This window comes from Hippopotamus amphibius, chromosome 16 (assembly GCF_030028045.1).
Source record: "Hippopotamus amphibius kiboko isolate mHipAmp2 chromosome 16, mHipAmp2.hap2, whole genome shotgun sequence".
NCBI lineage: Eukaryota > Metazoa > Chordata > Mammalia > Artiodactyla > Hippopotamidae > Hippopotamus > Hippopotamus amphibius.
In genome coordinates, this window is record NC_080201.1 from 55,378,303 (window position 1) to 55,394,821 (window position 16,519).

Below are 16,519 nucleotides of genomic sequence, written 5' to 3' on the forward strand. Positions count from 1 at the left end.
TTGACCCCCTAAAACATTAGCTCTGGAAGAGCCCCTTAGGAATCATCCAGTAATCCTTCATTCTACAGCTGAGGAAACAGACCACCAGCAGATCTGGCTATATTAATCAGGACTTCATGGTTGCAAGTAACGGAAAACCCAAGCCATTCTGGCTTCAACCAGATAATAATAATAGGTTGAACCATATGAACTTGCCATTTTCATAGCTCAGAAATTGTCAATACCAGCAATTTCATGTGGTTTAACCTAGTAGTGATGTTCTTCATTCACAAAACTGAAAAGGCCAGGGTATGTCAGCCTTCAGGCACAGCTGGATCCAGGTGCTCAGAGACAGTTATTAGGGATCTTCTCAGTGGTGGCTTCTCTTTCAGGTAGCTCTCCCCCCAGGAGCAAGCTGACAATAGCATATCCTAGTGGCACTCCATCAGGAAGAGAAGCCATTTTCCTAATGTTCCAATAGAAGCCCTCAAGTGGTGCCCATTGGCTACCTCTGAACCGGTCAATTTGACATTGGGGATGAAACACTCTTTTATTGGTCAGAACTGGTCATATGCCCACTCTGAACCAATCAATGTGGCCTTGGGGATGGAACATTGATTGGCCAGACCTGAGTTCTATGCCTGCCCTTGGGGCTTGGAACAGACAGGAAGCAGCCAGGTGATCTGAGCAGAGAAGAAATGTTCTTCCAAGGAAAATCAGGTTGCTGCTGGCAGAAGGGGGAGTGGATACTGGACAGGCCAAAGAGCAGGCATTACTGTGTGATACAAAAACGAGTAGAAGGGAAGAATTTGGGGAGACTGAACCTCCTTTCTATCCCCCTCTCCCAGAGGTGATGGTGGGTATGGGCTACACACGGGAAGAAATCAAAGAGGCCTTGACCAGCCAGAAGTACAACGAAGTGACCGCCACCTACCTCCTGCTGGGCAGGAAGACCGAGGTCAGGAGGCATCAGGGACATTTGGGATGCGCGATGCCCGGGGTGGAGGGACTTCTGGAGCAGAGGGGACGAGGGCTGAGGTTCCTTGTCTGTTGTCTTCCTGCAGGAGGGTGGGGACCGGGGCGCCCCGGGGCTGGCCCTGGCACGGGTGCGGGCGCCCAGCGACACCACCAATGGAACAATCTCCAGCAAAGGCACCAGCCACAGCAAAGGGCAGCGGAGCTCCTCCTCCACCTACCACCGCCAGCGCAGGCATAGCGACTTCTGTAAGTATCAGCCCCCGACCCTCACATGCCATCCCTGGCCCCAAGGCCTTGGACCTGCATTATGTCAAGATTCTTTTGCTGGCAAGCAGCAGAAACCTGCTCGAGGCAGCTGCAACGAAGGGAGGAATGTCTTATAAAGGTGCAGGGACATTGCTTGGAATTTGGAGGCAGCCAGGCTCAGGAAGGGATTAGAAACTGGAAAAGCAGCCAGACCCAGAGCAGATGCTCTCTGTGTCTTGCTTCTTCTCTGTTTGTCTGGTCTTTCCTTTTTTCTCACATATCCTGCCTTATCTTTTTCCCAGGCTCTGGACTCCTACAACTCGGTTTTAGAGACCAGCTCAAATAATACCTGGAATCTCCTTGGTCCGCTTGATATCAGGGTATAGTTGGTATTAATCCACTTGACTAGGACAAAGGAGGACACATTGTACAAAATGGCTGCTGAAAGCCTGCCCTCTGGCCTCTCCTCCACCAATACTAGTGGGAAGGGACTGGGCAGACACCTGGTTGTATCCCATATTCTGCAACTAGCAGATATCTCATCCCTTAGAAAAAACAGACCCACCACCACTATCACCACAAATGAGACGTTGGAACTTCGAAGAGGTCTCTTAAACCTATACCCTCATCAGATGTTAATCATCCCCACTATTTTTTAAAATTTATTTTTATTTATTTGTTGACTGCATTGGGTCTTCATTGCTGTGCGCAGGGCTTTCTCTAGTTGTGAAGAGAGGGGGCTACTCTTTGTTGCGGTGCAAGGGCTTCTCATTGCGGTGGCTTCTCTTGTTGCGGAGCTCGGACTCTAGGCGCACGGGCTTCAGTAGTTGCAGCATGCAGGCTCATTATTTGTGGCATGTGGACACACGGGCTTAGTTGCTCCACAACATGTGGGATCTTCCCAGACCAGGGATGGAACCTGTGTCCCCTGCACTGGCAGGTGGATTCTTAACCACTGCGCCACCAGGGAAGTCCCCCTACTATTTTTTTTTAACAGCTTTATTGAGATAGAATTCACATACTGTATAATTCACCCACTTAAAGTGTACAGTTCAGTGGCATTAGTATATCCACAGATTTGTGTATCCTTCACCACAATCAACTTTAGAACATTGTCAATACCCAGAAAGAAACTCCACACCCCCTAGTCATCTACTTCAAATCCCCCATTCACCCCAACCTTCAGCACCAATAACTACTAATCTATTTACTGTCTCTATAGATTTCCCTATTCTGGACAATTCATATAAGTGGAATCATACAATATGTGACCTTTTGTGACTGGATTCTTTCACTTAGCATCATGCTTTCAAAGTTCATCTGTGTCGTAGCAATATCAGTGCTTAATTTCTTTTTATTGCCAGATAATGTTCCATTGCATGGCTATACCATATTTAGTGTATCCATACATCAGCTGAGGGTTATTTGGGTTGTTTCTGCCTTTGGTTATTGTGAATAGCCCTGCTGTGCACATTCATGTACAAGTTTTTGTGTGGATCTATGTTTTCATTTCTCTTGGGCATGTACCTAGGAGTGGAATTCCTGGGTCATGTAAACTCAACGTTTAACAGTTAAGGAACTGCCGAGGTGATTTCCAACTTCCTGTTATTTATGCAGCCCTGCTTCTCTCTAAGGGTGAAATTCTTTACTCTGGGATGGGCACTGGTACAGAGAGAAGAGAGTCAGGGAAGCTTAGCATCATTCCTGAGCAGGAAGTGCTTGGTCCTGGGTGGTCAAGTCATTCCCCTCCCCTGGGTCTCCTTTTCCCCACCTATAAAATAGCGAGATTGGCCCAGAAAGTCCCTAAGCAGCTTGTGACTCCAAAATCCTGCAATTAGAACATGGTAATCTTTCATTCATTCATTCATTCATTTATATTGGCTGTTTTGGGTCTTCGTTGTTGCGTGTGGGCTTTCTCTAGTTGCAGAGAGCAAGGGCTACTCTTTGTTGCAGTGCGCAGGCTCCTCATTGCAGTGCCTTCTCCATGGCGGAGCATGGACTCTAGGTGCGCGGGCTTCAGAAGTTGTGGCTCATGAGCCCTAGAGCACAGGCTTCATAGTCGTGGTGCATGGGCTTAGCTGCTCTGCCGCATGTGGGATCTTCCCAGACCAGAGATCGAACCCGTGTCCCCTGCATTGGCATGTGGATTCTTTTTTTTTTTTTAAGTAATTAATTAATTAATTAAATTATTTATTTATTGGCTGCATTGGGTCTTTGTTGCTGCACACGGGCTTTCTCTAGTTGCTGTGAGCGGGGGCTACTCTTCATTGTGGTGCACGGGCTCCTCACTGTAGTGGCTTCTCTTGTTGTGGAGCACAGGTTCTAGGCGCATGGGCTTCAATAGTTGCGGCTCACAGGCTCTAGAGCACAGGCTCAATAGTTGTGGCACACAGGCTTAGTTGCTCTGTGGCATGTGGACTCTTCCCAGAGCAGGGCTTGAACCTCTGTACCCTGCATTGGCAGGTGGATTCTTAACCACTGCGCCACCTAGGAAGTCCGGCAGGTGGATTCTTAACCACTGCACCACCAGGGAAGTCCCAGAACATGGTAATCTTTAAAAATAACCCACATGGAGACCTTCTGGGTTCTGGGGTTCTTGGGATGAAACATGGTTGATGGGTGCCCTGTGTCCATCATTGTAGAGCTTGTTATGGTTCTGGGACATTTCAGCATTAAGTTTCTTGAGGATTAAATATGCAGAAGTTCTAACTATCTGAAGTTCTAGAACACTTTTAACCTCCTAGTTCTAAAACTGTAAATTCCCAAGATGTTCTGAGGGGCCAAATTTGTTTTGTTTTGTTTTTGAAACTAATGCAGTCACATCCTTCAAAACTTGATAGCACAGAAAGGGTAGATAGTAAAAACAAAGTCTTTGTCCTACACATATCTCCCAGCCCCCAGTGCTCCTTCCAGGCAGCCACTGTTACTGGTTTTGTATGAATTCTTTTGGAGAAGTTTTATTCATATATAAATATATAAAGAGACAGGCATGAAAAGGAGAAAGAAATTTAAAAATGCATAAAGTCGGATATACAATATTAAAATATTAATATGCTATAAAGATATATTCTCCCCTTTTAATAGAAATGATAGCCTTTGGGCAACATTCATTTGTAAACAAGTATAGATAAATAGATATAGATAAACACTTTTCCCCCTTTTTATACACATGATAGCCCAGTGTAGACCTCATACCGTGCCTTGCCTTTTCTACCTCACAATCTATCTTGAAGATCTTTCTGTATTGGAGCATTTTTTATAGTTGCATAGTATTCCATTGTGTGACAATATCTTGAGTTATTTAGTTATTCCCATATTAAGGGGCGTTTAGGCTGTTCCCAATCTTCTGGCCTGGAAAAAAGAAAAAAAAGGAGGATGCAGTGAATAACCTGTATGTGTGTCGTGTCATTTATGTGGAGCTTCTGGGTCAGTATATATGTCGTCACTTCGATATTATCAGAATGACCTATGCCAAGGTTGTAGCCTATGTGAGGAATTCTAAGGTTCTACGGATCACCCAGAGTAAGTTCTGGCTTTTCTAGGTGACATCAACCCTAAACTATCCCCTCCCTCTATCAGGTGGCCCATCCCCTGCACCCCTGCACCCCAAGCGCAGCCCAACCAGCACAGGGGAGACAGAGCTGAAGGAGGAGCGCCTGCCAGGCCGGAAGGCAAGCTGCAGTGCCGCAGGGAGCGGGAGCCGAGGGCTGCCCCCCTCCAGCCCCATGGTCAGCAGCGCCCACAACCCCAACAAGGCAGAGATCCCAGAGCGGCGGAAGGACAGCACGAGCACCCCTGTGAGTGGCGGGGCTGGGGAATGGGACCTGGGGTGCCACCACCTGTGGCCCAGCCCATCGATGCCACCTGGGTCACATTTTTCAGACTGCTATTTCCCATCTTGTTCCCTAGACCACCACACAGGACTCTGTTATATCCATTCACTCAACAGATATTTATTGAGTGCTCTCTCTGCCTAAGCTTGTAGTTGATTCTAGCGTATTAATTAGGATTCAGTGTCAGAAAGAAGTATTCTGTGCTTTTGATGGGAAGGATTTAATATGGGGAATTAGGTGTGGTGCTTACACAATTGTAGGAAGGGCTAGAGGAGCAGTCAATAGACAAGACCTACAAGAATGACATTGCTACAGCAGAACTGACCTACCAAGGGAGCTGCCACCTCTCAGGCCACCTCTAGCTCTGTTGAATTCAAGAACATACAGTCATGACTGCAGTGCAAGACTCAGAAGCTTCATCCTCCACCAGAAGAGCCTCTGCTGCCCAGAGGTCTGGAGCACCGGCACTGGTGCCCTGCTGAAGCAAAGACCCTCATCTCAGGGTCTTGCCTGTGTAAGCAGAAATCAAAGGGGGCAGGAAGGTGGTTGCCACCTCTTTTCCACCTTCCAGATCTTCATGAGTGCAAAGATTGGCAGAACCCATTCATATCCAGAACCTGGGCTACAGAAGAGTTTCTGGGGAATGTAGCATTTGGCTTTCTTGCTTCTACAGCTCCCTAGAATAATATAATACAAGCTGAGGGAACCAAAATATCCTCATCATCAGGAGACAAGGGTGGAGGCATGTTTTAGGAAGGTGGTCAGGATGCTGAAGCCACATAGACCAGAGTTTGAATTACATTGATGAGCTGTGTGACCTTGAGCAAGTAACTTCCCTTCTCTGAGCTTCACTGTTCCACCCTGTGAAATGAGCTCATCAAAGAACTTGGGTTGTTGGGAGGATCTTACACAATCTTCACACAGTGTCTGGCTCAGTAGGCACTCAATGAATGAGAGCTATTGTAATTATTGAAAGAAACCCACACTTTAAGAAACTTGAAAAAGAACAGCAAATTACTCCCTTACCCCACCAAAAAAAAAAGCAGAAGGAAGAAAATAATAAAGAGAAGAGATCAATAAAGGAGAAAACAGATGTACCCTAGAGAAAATCAATAAGCCAAAGTCTGATTCTTTTAAAAGATTAATAAAATCAATGGACCCCCAGCAAGACTAATAAAAAAGTACAAAACACTGTAAATCAACTATGCTTCAATTTAAAAAAAGGGAAAGAAAAAATACAGCAAACACAAATTATCAATATCAGGAGTGAAAAAGAGAACTTTGTTCTAACATAAAAAGATAGTAAGATGGTATTAGGAGCTACTTTATGCCAATAAATAAATTTGACAACTTAGACAATATGGACAGATGTCTTTAAAGACACAACTAACCAAAACTGACATGATAGGAAATAGAAAACCTGAACAGTCTCAACACCTTCCCATAAAGAAAACTCCAGACCCAGATGGCTCTCAACTGGTGGAAGTCTTCCACACATTGAAAGGAGAAATAACACCCATCTTCAGCAGACTTCCAGAGGAAAGAAAGACAGATCGCTTTCCAATTTTGTGAGACCACAAAATCCTGATATGCCATTCCTGTCCTCAGAGGGCTCAGTGCAGTGCAGAGTGGGGATGTATGTGTGAACAGATATGGTCAAAGTGATCAAGGCTGCATGGGGGAGTGCAAAGGAGGTAGCTGACTCAGCCTGGTGCCTGGGCAGGGATATGTTATGAACTGGCACCTGAAAGATACCTAAGAGTGAATCAGAGGGATAGGTAGGAGGAATATCCAAGCAGATAAGACAGCATGTGCAAAGGCCTTTAAAAGGAGAGACAGCATGGCACGAATAAGTATGTTTTGAAAAGTTTGATGTGGCTAGAGGTGGGGGAGAGCTGGGAGATGAGAGCGGGGCAAGACTGCCTCCTGGGGACCTTCCCTGACCTCTCCTCCCAGCTCCAAGGCCTCCTGTGACTCTCAGCCTACATTGCTGGGATGGCGCACTGACCTTTCAGTCTTTAGCCAAAATACAATAAACCGTCACCTACTCACGTTCAGTTCACACACAGGGCCCTGCCTCGTTCCTTTTCTTTTTATTTTATTATTATAATTTGGGGGCTGTGCCACACAGCATGTGGGATCTTAGTTCCCAGACCAGGGATTGAACCCATGCCCCCTGCATTGGGAGCATGGAGTCTTAACCACTGGACCACCAGGGAAGTCCCTCCGACCTCGTTTCTAATGAGGGAGGCCAGAGAGGGTAAAGGGGGGGATTAAGGGGTGTCCTTTGCTCCGTCACTCTTCTCCTGGCCTTGTCTCCTGCAGAACAACCTCCCCCCCAGCATGATGACCCGCAGAAACACCTACGTTTGCACAGAACGCCCAGGGGCTGAGCGCCCATCCCTGTTGCCAAATGGCAAAGAAAACAGGTATGGAGGGAGGGCGGCAACTGGGAGGGGGCAGTGGGGTGTAGGGGAGCAGGGCCCCCTTTGATGTCAGATGATAGATGTGGGGAAGGGGTGCCATGGGGACTGGGGAGTCCATGTGTCTGGCCTTCCCTTGGCGGAATCTACCCATGTCCTCCCTCTCCCAGGCCCCCCTGAAAATCCTCCCCCCTTAATTAACTAGTCATCAGCACCAGGAAAGCAGTCTGCCCCATTCTCTGCCTACAAGCCTTGGGAACCTGAATTGATTTTTTTTTTTTTTTTTGAACTATCCATTTTTAGAGCTGAAGAGAAACCCCAGAATGTCACAGCTTCAACATCCTCTAGTTGGCTGGGTTTCAGACTTCTTTGCCCGAGTCTGTTCGGTTTCTTTCAGCTGGCAAGTGAGGGAAACCAGTACAGACTGGCTGGAGCATAAAAAGGGAACGAATTGGTTCACATCACAGTTCAAGTCCAGGAGTGGGGTGGGCTTCAGGATAACGACACTGCTGCCCATTGGGACTGGAGGGCACGACACCGAGGTGCACTCTGGGAAGCACCTGATAAACAGATACAGGTGTTACTCTTTGGTGGGGGCAGGGTAATGGAGTGGTTGAGAGCAGTGATTCTGTGGCTACTCAGCTCTGAGTTCGAATCTTGCCTCTGCACCCTGCTGGCAGGGTGACCTTCGGCAGGTGTCTGAGCCTTCATTTCCTCCTGTGTAAGATGTGGCTGATGTTGTCTGCCTCCAGACCCCCTCGGAGGGATCCAGTGGAGAGCACGTGTGTCCCGTACCTGGCACAGGGTCTGAGACACAGCAGGCATTTGATGAATAAGAGCTTTTTTGTGGTTATTAAATAAAAATAATAATAGCCAACATTTATCAAGCAGTAACCATATGCCAGGCCTCTGTAGGGTGGCTGGTTGAATGCCCCTAACAATTCTGTGAGGTTGATCCTGGTATTTCCATTTTACAGCTGAGGAAATGAGGCACAGATAGGTTAAGTAACTTGTCCAAGGCCACACAGCTGGTAAGTCAAGGAGCAAAGATTCCAGACTGACTCCAGAATCTGTACTCGTAACCATTGTATAAATGGCCTCCCAGTCTGGTCAAAAGATAGTGTATAGTTAGATTATAGATTCAGGAATGAAGATACCCCAAGGTGCAGTGGATGAGATGGAGGTTTAGTCCTCTGTGATGTAGGAGGTAGGAGACAGGGTCCTTCAAGGATTCAGGACTAATCTCAACATGAGGCTCCAGCTCTGGATCTGAGGCCACTGCACCAGTTGCCACTGTTTCCCAACCAGCAAGAAGGGTGGAAAGAGCGTGGAATGCAAACGGCTTTCTTTTTAGAGGCATGACCCAGAAATGGTACAAAGCACTTCTGCTTATATCCTATTGGCCAGTGTATGGTCACATGACCACCCTTAGCTGCAAGGGAGGCTGGGAAATGTAGTCTCTGGCTTGACAGCCATGTGCAATGTTCATATTCTGGCAGGAGTCCCCAACCCCCAGGTTGCAGATCTGTAATGGTCCTTGGCCTGTTAGGAACTGGGCCACATAGCAGGAAGTGAGTGGCAGGAGAGCGAGTGAAGCTTCATCTGCCGATTCCTATCGCTCATATTACCGCCTGAATCATCCTCCCCACCCCACCCCTCCGTGGAAAAATTGTCTTCCAGGAAACCAGTCCTGGTGCCAAAAAGGTTGGGGACCACTGCTCTAAAGGGTTTGATTCCTAAGAGTAAAATAAGGTGTATGGATTCTGGGAGAGAGGTAATGATATCTGTCACTCAGGGCTCCTTCTTTGAGATCCAGGCTGGTCCTGGGTCCCTAGAAGGATAGAAATTGGAGGTCTGACTCTGCTGACAGGACTGGGAGGATCAGAGGACCTGGAGGAGGGTCCTGGGATAGTGGAGCGACCTCTGCCCACTCAGCATCCTGAGAGAGTTAAGGAGAAGATGCCTTTCTCTTTCTTTTCACCTGCTGAAAAATTTTCTTAATGAAAGTTTGGATAGCAAAGTGTTTGCACAATTGGTTTGGTTCCTGAGGTTTGGATGGCATATAGCAAGGGATTCATCCAAAAATGTATCAGAATCTATTCAATTACTGAGTTTGGAGTGAGGAGAGTTGGGAGAGGGGACAGTTTGGAAAGGATACTCTGAAGGAAAGATTACTTAGGAGGTGAGAAGAGTCAGTAAAATAATACTAGGGTTGTATAGTGCACAGCCTGCACAACTGTACACAGCAGCCCTGTCTGTGAGCTCCGGGTTGGTAGAGGTTTATGATCTCAGGACAGACCAGTGACGAATCAGGAGGACTGGGGACTTGGCCTGCCTCAAGGCCCCAGCCTGACTTGTACCTCTCTGCCCACAGCTCGGGTACCCCACGGGTGCCCCCCGCCTCCCCCTCCAGTCACAGCCTGGCTCCCCCATCAGGGGAGCGGGGCCGTCTGGCACGCGGCTCCACCATCCGCAGCACCTTCCACGGTGGCCAGGTCCGAGACAGGCGGGCAGGGGGCGGGGGAGGTGGGGGCGTGCAGAATGGGCCCCCCGCCTCTCCCACGCTGGCCCATGAGGCCACGCCCCTGCCCACTGGGCGGCCCCGCCCCACCACCAACCTCTTCACCAAGCTGACCTCCAAACTGACCCGAAGGTGAGCCCCACGGGATGTGGGGGGTGGGGATCGGGATGGGGGGGCTGATGGGACCTAACCTGTCTTCTGCTCTACTCTGCCTCCTGTACCCCGACATCTCCTTCTCTGCCTCCTCCTCTTCTTCCGTCACCCTTCACCTTCCTCCTCACACTACAGGGTTACCCTCGATCCCTCTAAACGGCAGAACTCTAACCGCTGCGTTTCGGGCGCCTCTCTGCCCCAGGGATCCAAGATCAGTAAGTCCCCTCCACCCTCTGCTTTCACTGGCTCTGCCTCCCTCTCCGCATGTCTGTCCTGTGTGCGGGCCTGGCGGGAGGGGGCGCTGTGAGTCGGGCAGGGGCTCTTCGTTGGTCATCTCCTCACTCAGTTCATAAACAATAGTCTGGCCTCTGGACCCAGACTCTTGGGGTTCAGACCCAAGCTCTTCTGAGTGACCTTTTAAGCAAATGACTCAACTTCTCTGGGCCTTACTTTCCTCGTCCCTAAAATGGGGACAGTAATAACAGTACCTTCCTCAGAGGCTGGTGGTGCAGGAAGGTATATCACTAAGTGAGGTGCTACATGGGCTGAGCTTAAAAGCTTGCCTTGGAAAACACTTTATACATGTTTGCTATTGTTATTATTCTTTGAGTGTCTATTGTGTGCCTGGTACCATCGTGGGCCCAGAGTAAAGGGAACCAAAGGGATAAAATTCCTGTCCAGGACATTCTACTAGGGGACCCAGACAATAAACAGTAAATAAATGAAATATATATAGTATTATAAGGTAGTGACAAGTACTAAGGAGAAAAATGAAGCAAGGAAGGGGGGGGTCAGGGGTGTGAGGAAGGGAGGGTACAGTTTTAAATGGGGCAGGCCTCACTAAGGAGGTGTCATTTGAGTACAGCCGGAAGGTGTGTGTGTGTGTGTGTGTGTGTGTGTGTGTGTGTGTGTGTGTGTGTGTCCGTCCTTCTATATGTAGGCGTGTGTCTGTGCCCACCCTCCTCTCTCTTTTGTTTTCCAAATTCTTCAGTATCTTTCCTCCAACCTGCACTAACCGTTTCAGAATGGGCGCCCCTTCTGGGCATGGAGAGGGAGATCAAATCCTGCCTCCCAGCCCAGCTCCAGCCAGCGTGGAGGGATCAGGGCTGAGGCAGGGGGTGCCCAGAGTCCTGGAGGCAGTGGGTTGAGGGAGGGGGCCACCTATGTGCAAATTAGACACTCTTCCCACCTCCCCGCCTCTAGGGTCACAGACGAACCTGAGAGAATCGGGGGACCTGAGGTCACAAGGTGAGTGCATGTGCCTCCTGTGACTGCCACGCCAGCCCTCCCCTTTTGCCTGTCTCAGACCCCACTAGTGTAAGCACCTCTCCTCAGCCCCCACCAGACCCTTAGATGAGGCCTGAGTCTCACCCTTTAAGGCCAACTCCCTGAAATGTCCCTATGACCCTCCGGTCTCTGCTGGCTCCCTTGCCCACCCCCACCCCCTGATTTCCTCTCATTTCCACCTCCATCCCTGAGCGTCATCCCTTGACCAGCTTTAACTTCATCCTCTCCCATCTGTAACCCACTCCTCCCCCTGTTGACGCCACACCTCCTTTCCCCTCTCCTCCAATCAGCAGGACGCCAGCAGCTCTGGGTCAGCTAGAAACCCCACTGGCGATAAAGAGCCTCCCCAGCAGTTCCAACAGTCCCAGGACCAAATCTCATTGGCTGGAACTGGATCACATGTCCATCCCTAAACCAGTGCATGGGACCAGAAGGGTGGAATACTCTGATTGGTCAGACTTGGTCATATGCTCATGTTTGAACCAATCACAGTGACCAGAGGTGTTGAATGCTCTCCTTGGCCAGAAATGAGTCATGTGTTCAGCCTTGGCGCTGAGAGGCGCGTCCACACATCCTAAACCGGAAAGACTAGATCCGCAGTGCTTCTCAAGGGGAGCATGCTTGGTATTCTTTGTAAGGCAGGGCCCTCTCACACATTGCAGAGTAGGTATCATTCCTGAACCACCCCCACCCCCAGCCTAATAAATGCTGGCAGTGCTCCAATCCCAAGACATTTTAACCATCAAAGAGCCCACAGACGTTTCCTAATATCCCTTGGGGAACAGTACTGTTCCCAGGTGAGAACCCCTGGTCTAGAGTAAGGTGGGTTGGTCCTTCAAGGGAAAATGGTTATTACGGGAAGAAGGCTAGATCAGTTAGGAAGCAAGCTGAGCTGCTATAGCAAAGAGACCTCAAAATACAAACAGGAAGAAACTTCTCTGTCACACAAACCATGTGTCCAGGCTCGGCTGGCAGGGCCGCTGTGTTCCAGGAGGTATTCAGGTACCCAGGGCTCTTACATCCCCATCCCCAGAGCCCCGTCATCTTCACAATTGAGGCTAGCTCACGCTGCAGCCTCACAGATGGTGGGGGCAAGAGAGTGGCGGGCATGCCAGTTTCCTTTGAAAGAGGCGATGTGGAGTTGCACGCATCACTTCCACGCACTTCCGGGAATTTGGAGACCAGACCGCAGGGGAGGCTGGGAAATGTAGTCTCCAGCTGGACAGCTAAGGTACAGCGGAAACCCTGTCACTGGGGTAAAAGAGGTTTTGAGGAGACATCTAGGAGTCGGTCGCCAAGTGGGAACGGGGGTCACCTTCCTCTTCTCTGCCATCTTTAACCCCTAATATCTTCCCACCTCAGTTGCCATCTACCTTGGGATCAAACGGAAACCGCCCCCCGGCTGCTCCGATTCCCCTGGAGTGTGAAGCTGACCAGCTCGCGCCCGCCCGAGGCCCTGATGGCAGCTCTGCGCCAGGCCACCGCGGCCGCCCGCTGCCGCTGCCGCCAGCCCCAGCCGTTCCTGCTGGCCTGCCTGCACGGGGGTGCGGGCGGGCCCGAGCCCCTGTCCCACTTCGAAGTGGAGGTCTGCCAGCTGCCCCGGCCGGGCCTGCGGGGAGTTCTCTTCCGCCGCGTGGCGGGCACTGCCCTGGCCTTCCGCACCCTCGTCACCCGCATCTCCAACGACCTCGAGCTCTGAGCCGCCACGGCCCCGGGTCCCCTCCTCTTTTCCTCGCCCCCTTCGCTTCGACAGGAGGGAAGTGGGGTCAAGGAGGGGATTCTCCCATTGTCATCACCTCCGTTTCCCTGAAATCGATTTGGGGGCAGAGATGGTCCCGTCTGCTGTTCTCCGGGGCCGCTGGGCAGGAGACAAGAGCGACGGGGCTTAGCAGGGGGAGCTGGCACCTTTCTGGAGCCTCCAGCCCGTCCGGTCCCCCCTCACCCTGGCGCGGGGCACCTGAGGAGACTTTGGGGGCAGGGCGGGGGGCAGAAAGGGACACTGAGGAAACTTCCATTCCCCTCAGCAGCTCACGAATTAGGCCTTGGGCAGGGGCGAGAAGAGTTGCTGAGCCTAAAGACTGGAGAATTGGGGGGCGGGGGGGGGGGGGCGTGCTGAGAGTGGGGGTCAGAGAGGCAGATTCCTTCCCCTCCCCCTCCCCTCCTGCTCGAATCCCCCCCTTCCTGCCCCAGGCTGGCGCGGGGCACTTTGTACAAATCCTTGTAAATACCCCCACACCCTCCCCTCTGCAGAGATCTCTTGAGGAGCTGCCGCTCTCACCTCCGGTTTTTAAGTTATTACCCCCCCCCACCGCCCCCGTCAGCCCACTCACCTGCAGCCTGATGCCCAGTAAACTTAGGAGAGTCCCCCCTCCCCCACGCTGACCCTGGAGTTTTCCTTCCCTGCCCTCACCTGCAAGTGAGACGAGAGGAGGTGTGTGACTTTGGGCCAGTGGATTCTCCTTTCTGAGCCTTGGTTTCCTCATCTGCAGAATGGGAGTAGTGGGGGTGTGAGGGTCAAGGATGATTGTGGAAGAGGGCAGGACGGGACTCAGCCTCATCCCCGAGGCCCCAGTTCCTATATCGGACCCCCGTTCATCCACTCACATACCCATCCACGTGTTATACTGGACTCTAAGCCACTTCTTACTCCAGTAGTACATTTATTCAATAAACAGTCATTGACCGGTGCCTACTCCATGCCAGGCCCAGTGCTGGACACGGAGACACACGGGGCCCCGTCTGTGGGGGATGTGGGTTCCAACAGACACAAGGAAACCATTGCTTGGAGGGGGGCCCAGAGGAGAAAGTGAGGGGATTTGGGGAAGGCACTTCAGAGAAACTGATGCCAGAGTTGGGCTTTGAAGGATGAGTAGGAGTTGACCAGGTATTAGGTATCCCCTGGGCACAAGCCTCGAAATGGGAGTGCATGGTATAGCTCAGAGAACTGTGGGGGTGGCTGCTATATTGGGGGTGGGTGGAGAATTAGCAAGAGAAATGCTGTATTAGGACTCATAATCCATCTATGCTTAAGCAAAAAGTTATTTGCTCATTTCATAGGCCAGGAGTGCCTGACTTCAGGTATGGCTGGATCTAAGCAGCAGGCCAGCTCATCTCTGCTTTTTTTCAGTGTGAGTTTCGTTCTAGTAGTTTTATCCACCAGGCACTCCGTGATGGCAGTGATGATGCCAGCAGTTCCAAGTTTTCCTCCTTCTTCTGTTGCTGCAACAGAAAGTTCCTCATTGCCAACTTCCAGCAAAAGTTCCAAGAGCGGCTCTCATTCGCCCGCATAAGTCATGTGGTCATCCCTGAACCGGTGTCAGGAGCAGGAGAAGAGAAGTGGAAGCACGATAGACTTAAGCAGTAGAAGGCTGTCCAGTGCAGGAGGATAGGGCTGCTTCACCCAGGGCCTTGTGAGCCAAAGTGAGCGGGCCGGGCTTTCATCCAAGGGCACTGGGAGGCATGAAGAGTTACATGCAGGGAAGAGGCTTAGTCAAACTGCTTCAGTTCCCCATTTAGGGCATAGTAGGGTCAACTGTTGTATTCTTCATGGGGCTGACAAGAAAGTCAAATGAGAAATGAAGGGTGCTAAAAATTAAGAGTGGCCAGTGTTGAAAAATACAGGGTCTGGGGCAGGACTGAAGTCCTGTCATGAATGAGGTCAGAATAGGACTCTACTGAAAAAGAGGTGTTTAAAGTTGAGAGGGTAGAAAATTGAGGTGTGTTTAGGGGGAACCAGCCCTGTTACAAAACCTCAATCCCTGAAGTCTTCCTTGGTGCCCAGTCCTGTGCTGGGGACACAGTGGTGACCAAGACAGCCCCAGACCTGCCTTCGTGGGACTCACAGTCCAGTGGAGGAGACAGCTGTGTCCTCAGTGATGATCCCAGAGTGGGCAGGGCTGGTATGGGGGAGTCCAGAGCCTGCAGGAGTGCAGAGGGGGAAACTGCCTTAGCCAGGGAGGGCTTCCTGGAAGAGGAGCAGCTTGATGGTGACTGAGAGAATGATGAGCAGCTAACCAGACGTGGCGGAGGCGGTGGGGTAGGCTGTGTTCTAGGCAGAGGGAACTGCATGTACGATGGCTAGGAAGCAGGAACAAGTACAGGTCCTTCAGCAAATGGCATATGACTTAAGTATAGAGTCACTGTGAGAGATGGGGCTGGAGATGCCTGCGGGGCCTTGAAGGTCGTGGAGAAGCACCTGGGTTTTGTACCAAGGTTACTGGGGAGCCCTGGTAAGGCTGTGAGTAAGGGAGAGGCAGGGTCAGGTTTGTGCTGTAAAGGGAGGGAAGAAGACAGGTCAGAAGAGTGGGGAGGAGGTCGGGACAGGACAAAGGTGAGGAGAGAAGGCGTGGACTTAAGGTTTATGAGGCAAAATGGGTGGGACAGGCAAGGTAGCTGACAGGTGCCTGGACTGCGGATTTGGCTGGCTGAGATGGTACTGGCTGGAGTGTGTGTGGTCTGTGTGGCCTTGGGGGTGGAGCTGGGGTTAGTGATGGGATCTTCAGTTGGGGACAGTATTGTAAAGGACATCCCAACGTCTAACAGGCCCTGCGTGCCTTGACCTTTGGAGTCACTTCTAACCTTTCTGCTTCCATAATCTCTCTGGGAACTCTTGGGGACATCCCTGGGCCTCGATTTCCCCACTGGGAAATGGAGAAGTTTCTTGATCTCTAAGGGCCCTTTACTTGTGTGACTTAAGGTTTGAAAAAGTGCCTCCTCCAGGCCCCTGGGGCTCTGTCTTCTTAACTCTGCTTCACATTTTCTTCTGAAACCTTTGTCTCTTTGGGGGCCCACCCACTATGCCACTGCTATTGGAGACCTCAGCCTTTTGGGTTAAGTAGAAGTGATTTACGTGGCCAACACCCAATACATGTTCAGATGTTTCTTAACTTCTATTACCTGCTTCTCCCACACCTGCCCCCCAAGACCCCTTCCTGCTCTTTCCTGGGACCAAGCTCTCCAAAGGGCCTGTTAAGAACTTCACAGGGATGCTCTGAGCAAGCCCCAGTCTGGAGGAGCAAACAGCTTGGGCAGACATTAAGGGGGGAATTGCAGGGTGTGAGGAACAAAAGAGTATATAGAGGAATCATGGGAAAAGAACT

The 16,519-nt window shown here is 50.6% G+C and overlaps 1 protein-coding gene across 5 annotated transcripts in view; it reads left to right on the forward strand.

Annotated features, from left to right (window-relative positions):
- Window positions 1–13,794, forward strand: part of MARK4 (microtubule affinity regulating kinase 4) — a 30,174-nt gene extending 16,380 nt beyond the window's left edge. For 2 of the 5 annotated variants that reach the window (XM_057710983.1, XM_057710985.1), the window contains 7 exons: window positions 828–937; window positions 1,044–1,203; window positions 4,783–5,000; window positions 7,362–7,465; window positions 9,834–10,112; window positions 11,337–11,381; window positions 12,783–13,794. In XM_057710983.1, coding sequence (XP_057566966.1) covers window positions 828–937; window positions 1,044–1,203; window positions 4,783–5,000; window positions 7,362–7,465; window positions 9,834–10,112; window positions 11,337–11,381; window positions 12,783–13,119 — 1,253 coding nt within the window. In that variant the 3' untranslated portion in view covers window positions 13,120–13,794. Of the gene's footprint in view, window positions 1–827; window positions 938–1,043; window positions 1,204–4,782; window positions 5,001–7,361; window positions 7,466–7,762; window positions 7,860–9,833; window positions 10,113–10,268; window positions 10,349–11,336; window positions 11,382–12,782 lie in introns of those variants that run through there. The other 3 variants (XR_009049634.1, XM_057710984.1, XR_009049635.1) reach the window with 3 other exon arrangements.
- Window positions 13,795–16,519: the final 2,725 nt, after the last annotated feature.